The 20,025-nt window shown below is 35.0% G+C and overlaps 2 protein-coding genes across 2 annotated transcripts in view; one reads left to right on the top strand and one right to left on the bottom strand.

The window, feature by feature from the left end:
• Positions 1 to 1,457: 1,457 nt before the first annotated feature.
• LOC106136116 (pro-resilin) lies at positions 1,458 to 10,404 on the top strand. The gene is made up of 2 exons (XM_060948490.1): positions 1,458 to 1,511; positions 9,412 to 10,404. Exons 1-2 carry the CDS (start codon positions 1,494 to 1,496, stop codon positions 9,946 to 9,948), a joined length of 555 nt encoding a protein of 184 aa, XP_060804473.1. The 5' UTR covers positions 1,458 to 1,493; the 3' UTR covers positions 9,949 to 10,404.
• A 4,974-nt stretch (positions 10,405 to 15,378) lies between these two features.
• LOC106136131 (chondroitin sulfate synthase 1) overlaps positions 15,379 to 20,025 on the bottom strand; it is a 45,179-nt gene continuing 40,532 nt past the window's right edge. The window contains exons 5-6 of the mRNA XM_013336586.2: positions 19,480 to 19,681; positions 15,379 to 18,929 (exon numbers count right to left, since the gene is read on the bottom strand). Coding sequence (XP_013192040.1) covers positions 17,773 to 18,929; positions 19,480 to 19,681 — 1,359 coding nt within the window. The 3' untranslated portion in view covers positions 15,379 to 17,772. The remainder of the gene's footprint in view (positions 18,930 to 19,479; positions 19,682 to 20,025) is intronic.

Raw genomic sequence — 20,025 nt, 5'->3', positions numbered from 1 at the left:
TGAATTCTTTAAAATTATTCGTACTTCATTAGTACTTATTGGTTACTTCGTACTTATTTACGGTTTTTAAACTTGGCAAGTGTTTAATTGGTTATCTATATAAGCTAACCCCTTAACAATTTTACTATTTTACACATCTTTAAGCTTTACGGTGTAGACATAGCCAACAATTTCAAACAGACTCGCATGCTGTGTTCAGCTGACGGAATTCAGATTCAGAGCTTAAAGAAGAATCCCTAATCAAGAAGCCATCATAGAAGCTTGACCTATATGAATGTGTTAATTCCTTTAGTCACTTTTTACGACATAATACATGATGAGGAGAAAGAGTGGTCCTATTCTAAAATGCCGATAATCACACGGCACCTTTACGGATGGATTAATATGGACTTATCTTCTTAATCACGACTTTATGCCTTACGGGGCAGACAGAGTCAACGGTCTCGCAAAGACTGAAATACCACTTTAAGCTATATAGACTTACATACTATAATCACGCCTATATCTCTTGGGATCCCTGTATGGAATAAAAAATTCTACTAGCAACTATTTGAATCTCAATTCCATCATAAAGCCAAACAGCTGAACTTGGCCTATCAGTCTTTTCAAGACTATTGGCTCTGTCTACCCCGCAAGGGATATAGACGTGATTATATGTATGTATGTAATATTAAAAAAATATGTTTTTCTTTTTTCTAATTACCATGAATCTTTAATCGTCTTTTAATCTTGAACTGTCGATGACCGGTGGTTAATCCTTAAAATATGATGTTTCAACATTACCTAATTAAATATTCCATATGAAGGACGTCAGTACGAGAGCTATTTATATTTACAAACAATCTAATTAATAAGTCAGAAATAAACATCTATTTCAATAACTTCAAGGCTCATCTAATACGAGTATCTTTATAGAAAAACATATTTGAAACATTTGTTATGATACGAGCACTTTAAACAACCATTTCATTTTCAACAAAGTACATCAACCTGTCTTACTTCTGATACATAATATCACGTCTTTATACATTACGGGGTAGATAAGTCCAGTTATCTCGTAACGACTCGAAGATGACAGGTTCGTCTGAAAAATTATAAGTTTATAACTTTTGCAATCTGAGCGGGTAGAGGAGCGAATGGCACGCACTTCGATTTTTATTTGTTACCAAGCCATCATGGATGCTAAATTCTAATAAATCTTTATACTTAATTACATATTTTCCACAATATTTACTCAAAAAGCTAATGTAATAATTTTAATTACCCAAAATTATTACCCGAACCTTTGACCTTATCTGCCATCTGGCTTAAAAAAACCGAAAAATGTTGCCCTCCAATTAACCAAAACTTCCTATGTACATCTCCCTTGCTTGCACAACATAACCTATCCTTTCTCTGCCCCACCGCGCTTCGGGTTAGGTATATATCACCTCAGACCATCCTCACTAACACACAAACTCACTGCGACCCGAAGTGACCCAACACCAAGCATCATGAAAGCCTTCGTAGCGGTAAGTCCAGTGCCAGTGATGTGATGTGATTTAAAAAAAAAGTGACAGTGCCAGTGACGTTCCGAAATCAAATTAACAGTGCATTAGTGACAGTGAATCGGTATTTGAATTTAATGGAATTCGGAAACTTAGAAAAATGGAACAATGCACTCTTGATTTCCGAATGTCGTTAGGCGGTGGACGAATCGATATTGGATTGCAATATGGATAATCGAAGTGAACGCGTATCGATTTAGTATAAGAGATAGATGCATATTTTGTAACTATTGCTAGGCTGATCTTGTTTCCGAGGGTGGTGTGAAATTCTTCACTGACATTTAAAGAGACGGTCCACTTTAATGAGGAAGGCTGAATATAAAAATGATTGGTTTCCTTACTCTCTCAAATGAATCAGCTTCCTGCTACTACCTAGTTTTCAAATTGCAGCTATATCTTACTCTATTAATGGAATGTATGATTGCAGTCTCATGTTGATACGTCGCCAAAGTTATAACATAGCTATACCAGAATCAAATACGTTTTGAAGCACTTTTACGCAAAAAAGCTCAAAATTTTCATCATTTTATTTAATTTTGAGATTTTATTTTTAAATTGATACACTTAATCGCTTCTCTCATAAAACACGTTCGATTGTTTTACGTTTCAGTCAAAATTTGGGGTAAAATCTTATTATTATAAGTAACATCTCCGATAAATTTAAAATTTCCACAGTAATTAAACTGTGCACTGTCCTTCAATCATTCACTATCATTTTTTAAAATTTATTTTTAATACATGGTTTATAAACTTACATTGTAAGTCATGTAAAGTAACAATCCTCTAAAGAAATCGTCATGACATACCACCAAGCAAGATAAGTGGTATAATTCCGCCATTGCAAGTGATTTATTTAATTTTATAACTAAGTATGTACTATCTCTTGTAAATGTGCAATAAAGATATTACAAACAGACATACCAATTTCACATGTAAATAGATGCATAATCATACAAGATACATAACTATAAAAATCTCTCTTCAAACGTCTCGTCTAAAACGTACGATCATTATTCAGCTTTTTATTAGTTTTTCCAAATGATTTATAGCATATTGTTAAGATGTTCCCATTGTTATAAAAATTCAATAGTAAAAAATTATCTCATGGAAGGTACTTTTGTACATTCTTTAGGCCTTTATTTAGGATCATCTAGAGAATTTGTGCCTTTTGTAAGACAAGTAAAAGTGTAGCCCCATCTATGCTAAAAATTTTAACTGATATCCTTATCTATCATCAACTTACAGACGTATAATTGTCATTATATGTAGATATATTAATTAGGCCACCAGGAATTCAACACACAAGACCACCATTTATTGCTTAAACGCTTCACGCTAAGGGAGATTTTTGTGGAAATCCCCACATTACTTAATTTTGACATTTCATGGCAATGCTAATCATCTTTTCTATAACCACTTGGAAATGCTTAATAATAAAAGCTTGATAAACTGGAATTTGGTAGACTAGTTAAGCAAACCTTGTGATACCCCTGGGAACCTCTGGAGGAGAAAAATTTCTATTATAAATAACAAATTATCACAAATATGCTTTATACCAAAACACACATTTTTTAATCAAATCCAAGTAAATCCACTTGTAAATACCTCTATAATAAAATTTCCCAATCCCTGTAATTCTAATGGTCACCTCTGGCCTCTGCCACCCATCACAGCTTGCACAATCGGGAGGTACTTGTCTTTCGTAATGTAATCAGCAGAAATATTGAAAGTACCTAATAAACGTACTGAATCTTTATATGGTGCTGTTTTCAACGAGGCGTGGTGGGCGTGGGTTTTATAAAAGCACATGTTTGAATAGCCTGTTACATATACATATGGAATCATGCCGGTTTCCCTGAAGGGTAGGGAACAGACTAAATAACGCTAATATCATTTAAATAACGTTCAAAACACTCTGTTTGAATGAATTACACACATTCCCATTGTGCTAGGAAATATCGTTAATCTATAATTGATTAATGAAAAATTTATTAACACAAACTTCAGAATACACGTTAATTATCTTTTCTGACTAAATTCGAAATTGATTTTTACTTTTACGCGAATCATTGGCGAAACATTTGCAAACATAATATTTACTTAAGTCAATTTTACTTTTAGATCCGCAAATATTATATTAATAGAATATAACTTTCTAATGTGCATTATGCATGAATTTAATTAAATTTCGTGACGTTCGAAATATTTGTTTCATTAACATAACTTATGCAATTTATCGTAGTTTTATTAAAATTTTTGCTAATTTTAATAACAAATCTAGCATTAATAAAAGGATTTCTTAGCATAATAAATTTAAAAAAAAACTGCTACCGTGCAGAAATGTCGAGTTTGTAACATTAATAAAATTTTAGTGCGTAATTTTAGATTACTTTTACATGTTCAATACAAACATAAACGGCATTAGGTCCGCCTTTTGTACATTTTATTTTGTGAAGTTGTAAATGAATAAATGACCATCACTGAAAATATGGACCTAAATAATGATTTTCAAAAACTTAATAATTCTATGCAAAATATTAAAAGGGTAATAACTGAAGGTAGTGGAATAAAACTTCAAACTTTTTACATTTTATTAAAATCAAGCCTGTATTGTTCGTCTCAGCCGAATTGTGTGATTTTATTATCAATCTTAAAAAAGTTATCTTTGTCAATATTTTGATACATACGAATTGTTGGAAATTCTATTTGTGCAACTACAGTAGGCGACTCTAATGGTGAAGACAAACAGTCAATACGTTTTATGTCAACGTTTATTGAGACAGGTCAAACATAATATACATTAGCACGAACAGGCTTCTGTTCTTCGATTTCCTGATATAATACCGATTTCTATTATTCATAACTTATACTTTCTACGAAAACATCTGAAATTTTATTGCCTTCTGTCGTCAACAGAATTTTTAGCAACGCATTGAAAGAATTTTTGCACCATTTAAGTAGTTCAACGCGAAATTCGATTTTGCAAAAGCGTCTTTGATTCTTCTTATATCGATAAGAAAAATGTTTTTCATGGATGTCGTAAAAGAAGAATATGGGATAGGCTTATAAACTTGGGATTCTTCTTTTAGGCGACGCGCTAGCAACCTGTCACTACATTAATCATAATTCTATCATTAAGCCAAACAGCAGTATGTGGCCGATCAGTCTTTTCAAGACTGTTGGCTCTGTCAACCCGAAAAGGATATAGACGTGATTGTATGTATGTATCATTTTATGTGTTTTCTTAAGAACAGTCTAAAATATGGACCAGTCTTTTCCAATTATTGTGGTTAGCATGAGGTGTTTAGGCAAACGGTTCAAATGTCTATTTCTATGTTAAAGAGAATTCACACGTTTGCGGTTGAGAATATCAAAAAACTTCTTGTAAATACATACATTCGACATTCAAGTCATCCATATAACTGTTAATGTCGAATTTAGAATTCAATCGATGAACGGCTCTTTGGAAATACTAAATGCGCATGATTCTGTTTAGAATGTTTTGCGTCACCTCAAATGGCATGCAATGAAGGGTCACTTCGCAGGCCGGTCACATGCATCAGGTCTAAGTAGGTGATGGCTACCAGTGTTTTAGGAGGCTGTGTTTTGAATTTATTATGTAAACTAGCGACCCGCCTCGGCTTCGAAGTAGCATTTGAAGACATCCCTTTACCGGAGGGAATCCGGATCCCTGCACACTTCTTTCGCTTCATCCACATTCTTAACTCCCTTCATGCAAGCTCGTTGGTGTCGGATACTCTTTCTGCCTTTTGACCTGACTTTACGCCTGATTTTGTAAGTCAATCAAGAGAAGCCAGCACACAATATTTCTCAATTCCATCATTAAGCCATACAGCTGAACATGGCCTTTCAGTCTTTTCAAGACTGTTAGCTCTGTCTATCGCTTTAACGATAAAACCTTGATTATATGTTATATGTTATATATAACATATAATCAACATATATGTTATATGTTTATTTGTATTGGTGCCGTGTGGTTCCCGGCACCAATACAAAAAAGAATAGGACCACTCCATCTCTTTCCAATGGATGTCGTAAAAGGCGACTAAGGGATAGGCTTACAAACTTGGGATTCTTTTTTAGGCGATGGGCTAGCAACCTGTCACTATTTGAATCTCAATTCTATCATTAAGCCAAATAGCTGAGCGTGGCCATTCAGTCCTTTCAGGACTGTTGGCTCTGTCTACCCCGCAAGGGATATAGACGTGAACATATGTATGTATGTTATATGTTATATGTATTATCCAAATATCTAAAGTTAAAGATTTGAATCATTCAATTGGGGTGTAAACATTAATTGAGTTATATAAACTTGAGTCTATGCAACGGTGGATAATAATAGCTAACGTTGTTGAATTCTAGGTCGAATAAGTAAAAATAGATGCATTATAATGTTGTAATCAGGCAATTACCCGAAAACTGGGTCGTTTGCTTATCTGTAGGTGCGAGATACACTTCCTAACTAAAGTTATTTTTATCTTAGCAAATAGATTCATAATGGAGCCTCATTAATTAACGTAAGAAATTCATGTGTCATAATTTGTTTCATATCCAGATACACTATCTATACTTCGTGATTGTCAAGAAATTGTATGTACGGATCCGTTGATAACGTTGATAACGATTGATCCGTGATGGAAACCCTACCAAACTTAAATTTCCAAGGTTCAAATTAGGAATGTTACATCATTTTAATTAGTTAGTTTCATTATTAGTATTGTTAAGAAATTGTAATTATCACTTTATGTCAACATTATTCAATAAATAACTTCTGTTAAAATAGGTACATATATTTTGATATAATAAAGAGTAGACATAGCTTACAGTATTAAAAAGATGAAAGGCCACGTTCAGCTGTATAGCATATTGATGGAATTGAAATTCAAATAAGTACAGGTTGCTAGCCTACCACCTACAAAAAAGAATCACAAGTATGTTAGCGTTTCCTTTGATTGACTAACTGATGATGATGATAATAAGATGACGTCAAAAACGAAGATGACAAATTTCACATATACATCATCTGAGGTCGTAACGCCACAAGAACCGCAGATCAAAGTTGAAAGCTTCATGCCGTCGCGTGATTTCCGCAGTCATCGCGGATATGACGCAATGACTCAGTTGGATCCAAACACAATATCTATACTTGGTGATTGCCATGAAATTGTGTGTAATCGTAAGGAAAAACAAATTTTTAGATGAATGAATGAATGAATTTTTGGAAAATTCTCTCTTATAGTGCCATGCCATGATGTGACCATAATTTTCACAATTTCAACGATTTTTAAAGTGTATTAAACCTACTTATATTTCACAAACACACCACACAATTTCAATGATTTCCATGCCTCCATAATTAGTAGGTATACTTAGAGTTATAAATTTGGCTTTTCAAAAATATTTCCGTCGCAAAGTCTTTTGTCAGTCACACCACTCATAATATTGTTAGTTTGTAAACTCTTTATTGCACATAAAAAGAAATATAACAAATTACAAAACAGTCATTGGATTAAGAAGATTATGTACAATAGTATTTTCACAACATCGTCTTGCTGTGAGGCATATTTTTAGTTCTATTCATTCTATACTTAGAAGTGTACCAGTTACAACTTTCTTTTCTTAATCTTGCTTATACAATTAAAGATCAAGACCAGATAATGAGTTGACGAGCAATCGCTCAAAGCAATAGGGCACATATCAAACCCTATTTCGATGACAGACACGTTAAGAAACATGATTGATAATTATTAGTCAACAATCAATATTGACACATCTGTACATTCAAAGCAGTCAATCACAGTATTCGTGTAACTTTATTGAAACTAAATAATAGTTGAATAAATCATGTTAGTAGTAATCTACTTACCTTTACCTTTTTTTAAGGTAGATTTTTTTATTAAGACAACTACAAAGATTGTACTTATTCAAATCAAATCAATGGAACTTCATAAATTCTTCCTTTAAGATTATTTGACTGCAGATTACCTTATTTTTTTAAATAACCATCCACGGGTCACAGGACATAGAACACGTCTATAACAATTTGTGGCAGCTTTCAATAGAAAATAACAAATTCACAAATCTTGATTTAGTTATGTCGCAATCCTTTGACCCGGAGGTCAGGGGTCGGCCATGCGAAGCCGACTGAGGCCGCGATTCCCAGAGCCTCCGTGACGCAACTCTTCCCGTTCAACTCTGACCTCTAGCTTTCACTTCGAATCATTGTTTATCGAATCATCAAATCAGAGAAAAATTAATCATTTCCATAAAGGGAAAAGGAATAACAAACATACCTGAAATGAGCCGGAAGGCCCGACTAGTTTATGAAAATTGTATAGGTAATGCAACTGCTGATTACAATAAAAAAAGGAATATAAATATAAACTTTCGAACAGTAGTTCAAGATTTTAATAATAATAATAGTAATGACAAAAAAGAATTTCATTCATAAAGATTATTTAAGAACAAAGATTAACTTCCAACAAAATGTTTACCATAAAAACAATCAACATAAAAGCTGGTTGTAACAAAAGCAATTGTAAATTGACCTGTTTCTCATGAACGTTACTTTAATTGTGTGTTCAAACTGTTATCAAACGAAGACAAGATGCTATTACATGTCCGAAAGAAAAATAATGAGAAAAGTAAAAGTCACATAGATCACAAGTACGTTCATCTTGACCCCGAAAAATTTCACTTTCAATTAACTTCTATCGTTAGAAAAGTAAGTAAAGAATTGGTCGATAAAGAAGTTTTACGCAACCGTTGAATAACTGGTATTTACATATATTTTAATACTGAGATGTGAACGCATTAGCAAACATAGATTGAAGTAGAAAGCTGAGACAATACATGCATTAATTGATAGTAACCACACTAGATACACGGCCATTAACAGGCCTGGCATCTTAAATATGGTCATTTGTAAATTTAACGATGTATTTATGTTTATGATTCTCTCGCCTATTCGTTTTTAACATTTAAATTTATCCGTCAAAGACATGTGTTAAAATATGTTCTTTGTTTTAACAGCTTATAAAATCCTACATTCATACATTTAATCGTCTGATTGGCTGGCTTAATATAATATAAAAATTACTGTTTATCGCAATATAGATAAAACGCACCATTTCTAAAAACTTCGAACACACTGAATTTCTTATTAATCCAAGATTCTTAATAAAACTCATCTGGTAAATCATTGTAATTCTCTTGAAGAAACAGTTCCTCTAAGGTTGAATAGAATTTAATGGTAGATATTAAAATTCAAGCGCCGTGTATTATTGCAAGCTTAACGACTCTTATACGGCATTCAAAAGATGCAATGGACTTCTATAGAAATACTTGTTCAACTCTCGAGTCTGCATTACTTATTATTTCTAATAGCTTTTCGTGAGGACGTAACATATTATTGACTTACATCTTAAACCCTTTGAATATCATAAGTGGAATTCTATTTGAGTACGGTATATGAATGTTCATATTATGAAACGTGATGGTAAATAATAATATGCATTGCATAATGTCTCAGTTATGATTATTTTATTAATGATGTAAACATGAATATTTTGAGTTGTTTATATAACTTCATTGTATATTTATGTGTTTACAAAAGTATCTTAATTTAACTGTTAAAAATTGTTATTATATGTTCATTGATTTTGGATTTATCATTTTTAGTCTCGGCACTTAGGTTTTGGAGATTAGATTGAATATCTTTGTTGATGGTTTAACGATAAGAAGCTCTTGATATTAATGCTCAGTGTGACTTACGGTCTTTGGTATTATAATTTAAACAGCAAAAATATACAAAGCATTAAAATACCCTATTCTTTTGTTACAGTGCATAGCCCTCGCGTTGGTATCGGTCCACGCTGAGCCACCATCCGGCTACAACTACAACCGGCCCTCCTCCGGCGGCTTCAGCGGCGGCTTCAGCGGCGGCCTGAGCGGCGGCGGCGGCTACCGCGCCGTCTCCTCCGGCTTCCAGACCTCCGAAGGCCAGAACGTCGACCCACAACTCCTGGAACAGGTCCGCCAAATCCTCCTTAAAGAAGAATCCCAATCTTCATCTGGATCCGGATTCGGCGGTGGATTCGGCGGCCACTCCAGCGGTCCCTCCTCGTCCTACGGTGCCCCCGCTCCCTTCTCGTCCTACGGAGCCCCCGCCCCCTCCTCTTCCTACGGAGCCCCGTCCACCTCTTACGGAGCCCCCTCCGCCCGCGTTGTAGGAATCGACCTTGAAGGAGTCCGCCAAGCCATCCAGGTCGCTCAATTCGAGCAGTCCGGTGGCTCATCCGGTGGATACCCGTCCGGTCCTTCCTCCTCATACGGCGCCCCCGCCCGCGCCCCCTCCAGCAGCTACGGCGCCCCCTTCTAAGTAACCAACCAAATTAAGGACGGACCAGTTCAGTTTTCAGTCACTTATGAACTGTCCCTGTCGGTCGACGTTATTCGTGCGCGCTCTTCCCAACCCTGGGCGCGTGCGAATGTGTTTAAAGTTCGGCCGGTGGCCACGTACAATGTAGGTGGTGCCGGCCCGGCCGAGTCGTTCCACCTTCGGCCAACGCCTGCGACTGTGCACGATCACGGGTTACCAGCTCATCCGCGAAAACTTGCGCAACGTGGTTTCCCTGTGTCTGTACATCATAGAGGGTTAACGATGCTGCGATTATAGTTTTCGTGGTTGAGCCAAAGATGCACCAGCGGCGCAGCCAGTCGTTTCTGACGAAGTGGCTCACCGCTGGACTCGGCTCATGTCTTGTATAAAGTATCATAAGATAGCATAATTTTTGTTGTAAGTTTTATTATTTTTGTTTACAAAAAATAAATACATTTTGACACCGTAACATGTGATTCAATTAACCTATGTATCCACACCCTGTTACACGTTAATTAATATATTATGTATATTTGTCTGCCACAAGCTTGGTTAGTGATATGGCATTTGAAACAGCAACTACACCAAAAATGAGTAACATATTTGATATGGACATCTTGACCAACCTTCGAGTAAACTCAATTTATTTAACAACAACATTAAATTGAAATCTTTAAAGTTAATCGATATCAATCCATAACTCACGAATCTAATGCTAAAAGCAATATATCGTAGCCATTGGATTGCCGAGATGACGTAATAAAAGTAAATCATGGAAGCAATTATGACAAAGGTCAATTTCATAATGGCTGTTAAATGGAAGCGATTGGGTGACGATGAAAACATCTCAATAGCCTTTGACCGATTACGTAAGTACGCGTGAGGAAAAACATTAGAAGGTGTACATAAGTTGGATGAAAGCAAGAATAATCTATACTAATATTATAAAGCTGAAGAGTTTGTTTGTTTGTTTGAACGCGCTAATCTCAGGAACTACTGGTTCAAATTGAAAAAATATTTTTGTGTTGAATAGACCATTAATCGTTCCTCGATTAGGCTTTAGGCTATAAAACATCACGCTACAACTATTAGGAGCGAAGAAATAATGGAAAATGTGAAAAATACGGGGTAAATTGAAATCCTTGAGGGCTTCAATGATGGCCAAAATAACTATTCCACGCGGACGAAGTCGCGGGCACAGCTAGTAGTTAATAAGTGCCGTATGGTTCCTGGCGCTTTAGAATAGGACTACACCATATCTTTTCCCGGATGTTGTAAAAGAAGACTTAGGAAGAGGCTTTTCTTATAGGTATATATAAATTTGGGATTTTCTTATAGATGATGAGCCATACACATAAACGTGATCCTTCAGTCTTTTCAAGACTGTTGGCTCGGTCTACCCCGCAACGGATAAAGACGTGATTATATGTATGAACGTAATAAATAAATACTCGTACGTATTTACTAGAAGTGCATTAGAAATCAATTCAACTGTTACCATTATATTCAATGATGCCCAAAATAACTATTCCACGGGGACGAAGTCGCGGGCACAGCAAGTAATATAATAGCCAATGAGCAGCGAGCCACTAGCCTATTGAAAATTACTAGAGAGATTTTCGAGGCAAATGTCCGTATCTGACTCCATAGCCCTGTAATCCAATCCACTAGCATCCCACTCGCATGACTCAGACGAAGTAAATCTGTTAAGATTTTTATTTACTATATATATATATAAAAAAACCTTAACACTTCAATATCCCTTGCGGGGAGACAGAGGTTATAGTCATGAAAAGACTGAAAAGCCACGTTTACAGCTGTACGCGGCCTTTCAGTCTTTTCAAAACTAGTAGCTATGTTTCCCCGCAAGGAATATAGACGTAATTATATGCATGTATGCATGAGATACATACATTTCCATACAATGCCGCCATTATGATATTTCACATAGTTACATTGTTGCTATTGTAGGAGTGGACAACTATAACGGTCGGTCTGTCTGTTGCAAATGCACTGATTCTGCGAAATATTTTATACGCATCTAACATTATAAAGGAGTTACGAAAATAGCGAGAAATTTCGCGTTACTATCGCAAAAAAACCAGGCTTATTACCATTTATTATTCCGTAGACTATAAGAATAAAATAGACATTGGATTAAGACAATATAGTACCTTCCTTCTTATTTAATTACTTGTAAACTGTGACTGACGTGACTGAGTCGCTTCGTGTAATAAACTTGACTTACCCAAAGCAGTCTCATGGGCAAACATAGGCGAGAAAAATCACGCCTTAATCATTGCGGGGTAGACAGAGACATCAGTCTTGAAAAGACTGAAATGCTATGTTCAAATGTATGATTTTTACATACATACTTACATATAATCACGTCTATATCCATTTTTGGGTAGACAGCCGACAATCTTAAAAAGACTAATAGGCCACGTTCAGCTGCTTGGCTTTATGATAGAAATGAGATTCAAATAGTGACATGTTGCTAGACTGTCGCCTAAAAGAAGAATCCCAAGTTTATAGCCTTACCCTTAGTCGCCTTTTACGACATCCATGAGAAAGAGATGGAGTGGTCCTATTCTATTTCCTATTGGTGCCGGGAACCACACGACACGGTATGATATATGAATGATGATAGAAACAATTAAGTCAGAGATCTGGTTTCTATGCCTCTCACTGTACTAGATGACAATACAACATCGACGTCACGGTACAGTGCTGATCATTATGAAACCGTAATCCCACGACTAATCGCTCGAATCTGCGCATATTACACATTATATAAAGTTACGTCACAACAGACAATGGTCATCGCCTAAAGGCAGATTCGGAGCACCTATGATGTCGCAACCTTGCGTGTGAACGCGGCTTTAGGATTAGGATGAGGCTTGAGAGATCGCGGTATAGAGGGAGGTAAGTTATAGCTGTATTGCCGTGTGGTTCCCGGCACAAATACAAAAAGAATAGGGCCACTCCTTCTCTTTCCCATGGATGTAGTAAAAGGCGACGAAGGGATAGGCTTACAAACTTGGGATTCTTTTTTAGGCGATGGGCTAGCAACCTGTCTCTATTTGAATCTCAATTCTATCATTAAGCCAAATAGCTGAACGTGGCCATTCAGTCTTTCAAGACTGTTGGCTCTGTCTGCCTCGCGAGGGATATAGACGTGACCATATGTATTGTAATATATATTGTTCTCAGAAAATTTGAATCCCACTTAAATAATTTTCATGAAAAATGTTACCGAGACGAGTCTTTCCCTGTGAAAACGGTTGCAAATCGCATTTATAGTTAAGATACTTGAGCTATGCGCTCTTACTTTACCAGGCCTTACTTCACATACATACATACATATGGTCACGTCTACGTCCCTTGCGGGGTACACGGACAACAGTCTTGAAAAGACTGAATGGCCACGTTCAGCTATTTGGCTTAATGATAGAATTGAGATTCAAATAGTGACAGGTTGCTAGCCCATCGCCTAAAAAAGAATCCCAAGTTTGCAAACATATCCCTTAGTCGCCTTTTACGACATCCATGGTAAAGAGATGGAGTGGTCCTATTCTTTTTTGTATTGGTGCTGGGCACCACACGTTTTAATTCACAAACTACACATTATAATCAAATCGTGTGGTTGACACACAATGAGCGAATGCCTATGAAACCTTCGTACCGGTAGCAAAGCGGCTATTCGCGCGATTTAAATAAAATTATAACGGAACGTAGTCCCTCAAATAAGCGCACGCTATCTACCAAATTTTTTGTTCAACGTAAAATAATCAAAGAACGAAATCGCTTCATTGCCTTGCAGATTGTAAAATTCAAGAAAGGAAACTGCTTATTTTCTAAATTAAAATTTTAATTCATTATTATGGGATACTTCATATCGCTTTATAATTGTCAAAACGTATGGTTTAACAACATTGGTTGACGTCAAATAAATTACTTAAAACTAAGATTACTGCCGCTTCCAAGGCGTCAGTGCAGAAGAAGCGGTAACAAACTGCACTGCAGCATTTTCTTCAATAACGTCAACTTCACAATATCAATTAAACTTAGAATAGAATGTGGACGAGAGAATACATTGTTCAGATTAATATATCTCTCGTGTACACCTCTACCGCTCTTAGAACCCGCCTCCGACGTTCAGGCTCGACTGCCATCTTAAAAAGATCTTCGTCAGTGTCATGACTGGGTAACAGCAGTTCCAACAATTTTTTGTTGAACACGTGTGTCGGTTTTTCTCTGTTTTGATTTCTGGCGTAGAGATGTCGTCCCATCTCATCTTATCTGAGCACTAGCTGTGCCCACGACTTCGCCCGCGTGGAATAGTTATTTTGGGCATCATTGGAGCCTTGAAGGATGAATAATTTTCGCCGATTTTTTCACATTTTCCATTATTTCTTTGCTCCCTATAGTTGCAGCGTGATGTTATATAGCCTAAAGGCTTCCTCGATAAATGGTCTGTTCAACGCAAAAAGGATTTTTCAATTCGAACAAGTAGTTCCTGAGATTAGCGCGTTCAAACAAACAAACTCTTCAGCTTTTTAATATAAGTATAGATGGTCCTAGTTGCGTCCTCGACCGCTACTCTTCCGCGACCCGCTGTTACTAAAGCCTCAGCCTTAATTATAGTTGATTCTCCAGACATCTGCGCAACCTCATTGTTTCTGGCTAATTACGAAAACTAGGCAGGTTTCATTTAAGTAGACATTTATGTAGTTTGCTTTTAGAGTAATAGCTTTTAGACTTAAAGCTGCTAATAGTCGTTAAATTGTCTAAGCACTTTTATGGCTACAATGCAAACATGGGATCATACAGTAAAATATAGCTATTTAATACTTTATAAATAATTATTGTTGAGTCTTTAAGAGATTTATTTTTGTTTTGCACGAATACTAGTGTTTTGTATCAGTTGGGACCATTTATTTTATTTACGTGGCGCTATTTTTTGTAAATTAATAAAAAAAGTCATAACTTGATAGCAAATTCTATCATGAAACCAGTGCACAGCGGAAAATCCTCGCAAGAATAGAACTTCTCAAGATTAATAAGTAAAAATAATTAAAAAAGTAAAGTCGCCTTAATTAGTTGCTGCCGTAAAATCACTTATTATCCTAATCCTCTTCATTAATTTCAGTTCCCTTTTTTCAAATCAAAAAAGGTGTTTCTCATGCCTGTATGTATGTATATTTCTTCGCGATAATCTCGGGATTTGGATGCTTTTTTCAGGAAAGTGATCGCTACACTTAAAAGGTTTTACAAATTAAACCCTAAATTATATTTCTTTAGAAGTCATACGTATGTTTTTTGAAAAGATTCATTTAGTTATATTAGGGGGAACGAAGGTCTTTCCACACGTTTAAAAAAAAAAAACAAAAAGGGGGAAAAGATATATAAAAAATAAAATAATGCCAATGCCAAAAATAAATATTTTTATTTCACTTGACATCACTGTCGCATCACAAAAACATAATTTCAATCAAATAAAACATAATATCAAAAGAAATATTAAGGTTCATCCCAGACTTTTAGTTAATAAGTGATATAGCTTCAACATATTTTTAGTCACAAGTATCTTAGAACCATGTGGTGACAAACAACTTTTTTATAAAGAATATATAGAAATATATAATAATTAGTATAGGAATGTATGGGAAGCTGCCTTAACTCACAATAAATTGTCAGCTTAACTAATGCATGTAACTTACTTTTAACATTACTCATTATACTATTGAATAAGGCAATGTTGTTCCGATTTCTCTTAAACCAGAATTTGGCACTCTGTTTCTAGTTAAAATGGCCACCACACTTATTTTTTTAAGTATCAATTAAGCGATAAAAATTATCCAACATTTTATAATACTTTATCTAGATGTGCTACAATAGATACTCCGACCTATAAATATTTTAATATCACACATTTAATAAATTAGGATAACAATCGACGAAATTTCGAGATATTTAAATTTCGAATTTTCTTAAACGTAAAAAATAGACAAGTGGAAAATGAGTAATTTGTTATTTTTTTTTTTTTCAAATAAGATATGAGACAACAAAGTCAACCCATGTGAAGTGGAAACCATAAAATCAGTCTACGATAAACCTTACATTTCACAATAAAAATTACCTACTTATCTAATAATTGGCACTTAGTGAGCACAATAATGTACAGCTTTATTTACAAACTTCTCTATACAGTGTGTTCAGGAAAGTACCGGACAAAACAAACGCAATATAAGAAACAATGGAAATTTACAAGTACTTAATTAAAAATGCTCTTGGATTTTTAAATAACCTAAATGATTATTTGTAAAAACGAAAAAATCTGAGTTATTTTATTTAAACTTAATTCCAAACTTGATTTTTGAACGTGAAAAGAATAGTAAACGCAATCTATGCTACACCTGAAGTCTGAACGTCTTGTGTACCTCTTTGTCAAATTTCATTAAAATCGTTAAAAATAAAAATTCACAAAAAACATCAACAAAAGAATCTGCAAATTTCATGAACCAATTTAAATGTATAGAAAACTTTTTTGTGAGCTTTTTATATTATTTTTTCTTCATTATTTTGCACTTATCTTCTGTGTGACCAGCGTAGGACACCAGAGATTTTACAGTAAAAATAAATTGGTCCTTTATAACGAAATAAATTGTGCAGAACATTTTCACATTTAAAAAATATATTTTCTATACACATGTGAAAATACTGGACAAAATACAAAAATATTGTTTTATTCTTCCATTTTTGATAAATGAATTATATCTTAGATTATGATTCTTATTCTGCTTCATTACAGCGTACAAGGGAAACAGACATACACACATTATATTCTTCATATCTTTCTGTCCTTTCAGATGCATCTCTGAGAACACTTCACAACCGTTTTTATTTTCTTTTGTAAAATTGAGTATTGCTATGAATACAAAAATATTCTATTTAATTAAACCTAATAGTGACCTAATTTTTTCTTATCTATATTTCGTATAAGTATTATTCCGAACATTATTTTTGGAATATAAGATTCCACAAGTTAGATTCAAGCAAGTTAAAATAAACCGATAGTTCTGAACCTTACAAATTGGAATAATTTAAAATAAAACTATACATATATTGGACATATATTTATGTGGCATCAAATTTACCAACACATCACATATTTCCTTGCAGCGGTGCTCAGAGTACTTTAAACTAATCCACTAGTAACTTAGGAACGTTAAAATAATAACTAAATGCGTTACGTCACTGACCCTAAAATTCTCTCGACACATAAATACATTATGCTTTATTATCACAAGTATTCTATCTAGCAAACTTCGATTTATTTAAGAAGATAGACCATATACATTTGTTTAGATATAAGTCTAGTCACGGCCAGTCAGGTTATATAAATTGTATTATTTTGTTTTTGTCCATGTAATTTAAAGATTAGGAAACGTTTAAGGTTAAGAAAGTAATGATATCGCAGAAAAGTATATCCTGGCGTAAATTACTGATAAAACCCGACCCTCAAGAAATGGAAAGAAAAAAAAAGTTGGGCAAAGAAGAAAAGCAAAAATCAGGAAACTTACTTAATGAAACAAATTACGTAAATTTAGATTGTCTATGGAAAAACATCGAAGTCGAAAGATTACTGAGGTTTGAAAGAAAAGAGAGCAATACAGTAACGACTGCGAAGTATTTGTACAAAAATATCAAAAAATTAAAAATATACAATTTCCACAACACTTCAACAACATGATATGCATTGTCAGCAATAAAATTGATAAATCTCATCATAATTGAATTCCTACCTACATTAACCCTGTACTAGCTAGCACCTTTCTCTTCTTGAGGCCACAAGACCTCCGGATGATTCAACATATAGTAAATCATGTGTTTCTCACTTCCGTACGTCGATGCCTTAGTTCCAAGACACATAATAAATTGACTCTTTTCCAAACTCTTATCACAGTCCACTGAATGGAAAATATGAACTAAACTGTCGTCCGGAGCCCTGTATACAGTCAAGTTTGACTTTATTAACGTTTCAAACAATTGCACATCTTCTAGACCCCAACCTTTGATACTCAAATCAAACCCACCGACCATTTCGAAATCGCGCTTATAAATGCCGAGGATACCAAAACCATATTGTCTGAAGTAACCGTAATCATCGTTAATTTCCTTACTATACTTCAAATTAGCTATTTCTCTATCACTTTTAACATCATCATCAGAATTCGCCACATATTTTCCTAAATTCGTATTAATCACCAAAGGTTCATCTTTAAATTTATTGTAATCTTCACCATTCACCACGTCCGGATTATATTCACTAAACACTATTGGGAAGTACACTTGATTGTATTTAATTGTGTTTATTCTAATTCTCCTTAAAGTTATGAAATTAAACATCATGTCTACATCTATAAAGAATACTAGATCGTCACTGGAACACATTTTGAGACCCTCTGTCAACGCCGCACCTCGAGAAAACGTAGTCGAGCCCATATTGACAACTTTGATTTCCTTTCCGTATGTTTCCGTATAGTAATTAATTAATGACTCCGAATTTCTGTAATCCAGCGGATTTTTACCATCCAAATAAAGTACAACTATAAGTGTCACAACCTCGTTTGATTTCAGGACGATTTCTTCGTAATTTTTCATGAACCTTGAAAATGTTTCTTGCCTGCCAAGTAATGGAAGTATAAAGTAGATCCTTCTATCATACACTGTGTACTCCGCAAATTCTTCATTGCCCCACTTCAGTACGTTAGGTAAATTCTGTAGTTTCATCAGTCCGCTTTCAAGGGCTTCTTTTACACCAAGTTTCCCGAAGTCTAGGAAGCCAGTTTGTTGTTGACTTGTTTCATCAAAGTCATAATCTTTAATGAGCTCTTTTACATCCCCTTCTTTCCCTAGTACTTCTGGATCTTCGAATGGTGGGGGCTCTCCCATTGGCAGTTCTCGAATCTCCATTCCTGTAAGAGGAAAAAATAACAACAGTAAGTTTGGTTGCATTTTCCTCGAGTTGTTGACTCAAAACTATTTTTATTTTCCAAATTTCTTAGAAAATACCTAGATATTGTAAGATTATGTCTAGACCATTTGTGATATCAGAAACTTTAAAATCATTTAGATTATGACTGATGATAATAATCTTATCTTCTACAACCTGAACATACATAAAATACAGATATCACATTTTTGTCCCTTGGGAAATACATTTAATAATCCTATCTATCACTTGGTACCCAACTCTTATCTATCTCGTATCATCATATCAGCCGTACGATGTCTACCGATGAATATTAGCTTCCCCCAATAATTTCCACCTCGCTGTATTGGAAGCAACTTGCATACAACGTTTTCAACAGATCATCGATCCATCTCACGGGAGGCTGTACTACGCTACACTTTCTGGTACGTAACCTCCACTTTTTGGTTTGGCACCATCAGCTCTTTGAGAATTTATATCCGCAATCATTATCTATCTCTTATCATATTTAAAAGTATATTCATGTATATTACCAGTAAAAGACTGCTGCAAATAAGCGTGTCTTCTCACAGCCGCCGTCATCTTCCTTCCTCTATATCTCCTGTACTTCAGCAGTAAATCTAGGATATGGTCTACTCCATGTAGAGGTTGGAGCCGGGTGTAGCCGTAGAGAAGCTCGTTGAAATCGATGATACGCCCGCGCTGGCGAGACGGCGCGTTGATGATCTCCATGACCTGGAAGGTGTAAAATGACGACGTAATGATACGCAGGTTACAATGATTCAAGTTTCGATTTAATTTTTAATGCTTTGGACTAGTTTAAATGGCAAAAGTTTTAATCGGGAGCAGTGGTCTGTATTAATTCTCCAAAATAAGTGCATGTGTTTTTATGTGACATCCAAAAATATTTCCTTATCCTCAACGTTTTATCAGTCTTTCTTATTTGTCGTACGAGTACGTAGTTCAAATATATCTTCATATTTCTTGGAATTCCAAGCTAAATCCGAGAAACACCTACTCTACGCAGGTGAATTTTGTGTTGGTATTGGGATCAAACATATTGGAGCTACATTTTTTCT

This window comes from Amyelois transitella, chromosome 16 (assembly GCF_032362555.1).
Source record: "Amyelois transitella isolate CPQ chromosome 16, ilAmyTran1.1, whole genome shotgun sequence".
In the NCBI taxonomy this organism is placed as follows: Eukaryota; Metazoa; Arthropoda; class Insecta; order Lepidoptera; family Pyralidae; genus Amyelois; species Amyelois transitella.
The sequence above is the reverse complement of the archived record's forward strand: the minus strand, read 5'-3'. Positions and strand labels throughout refer to the sequence as shown.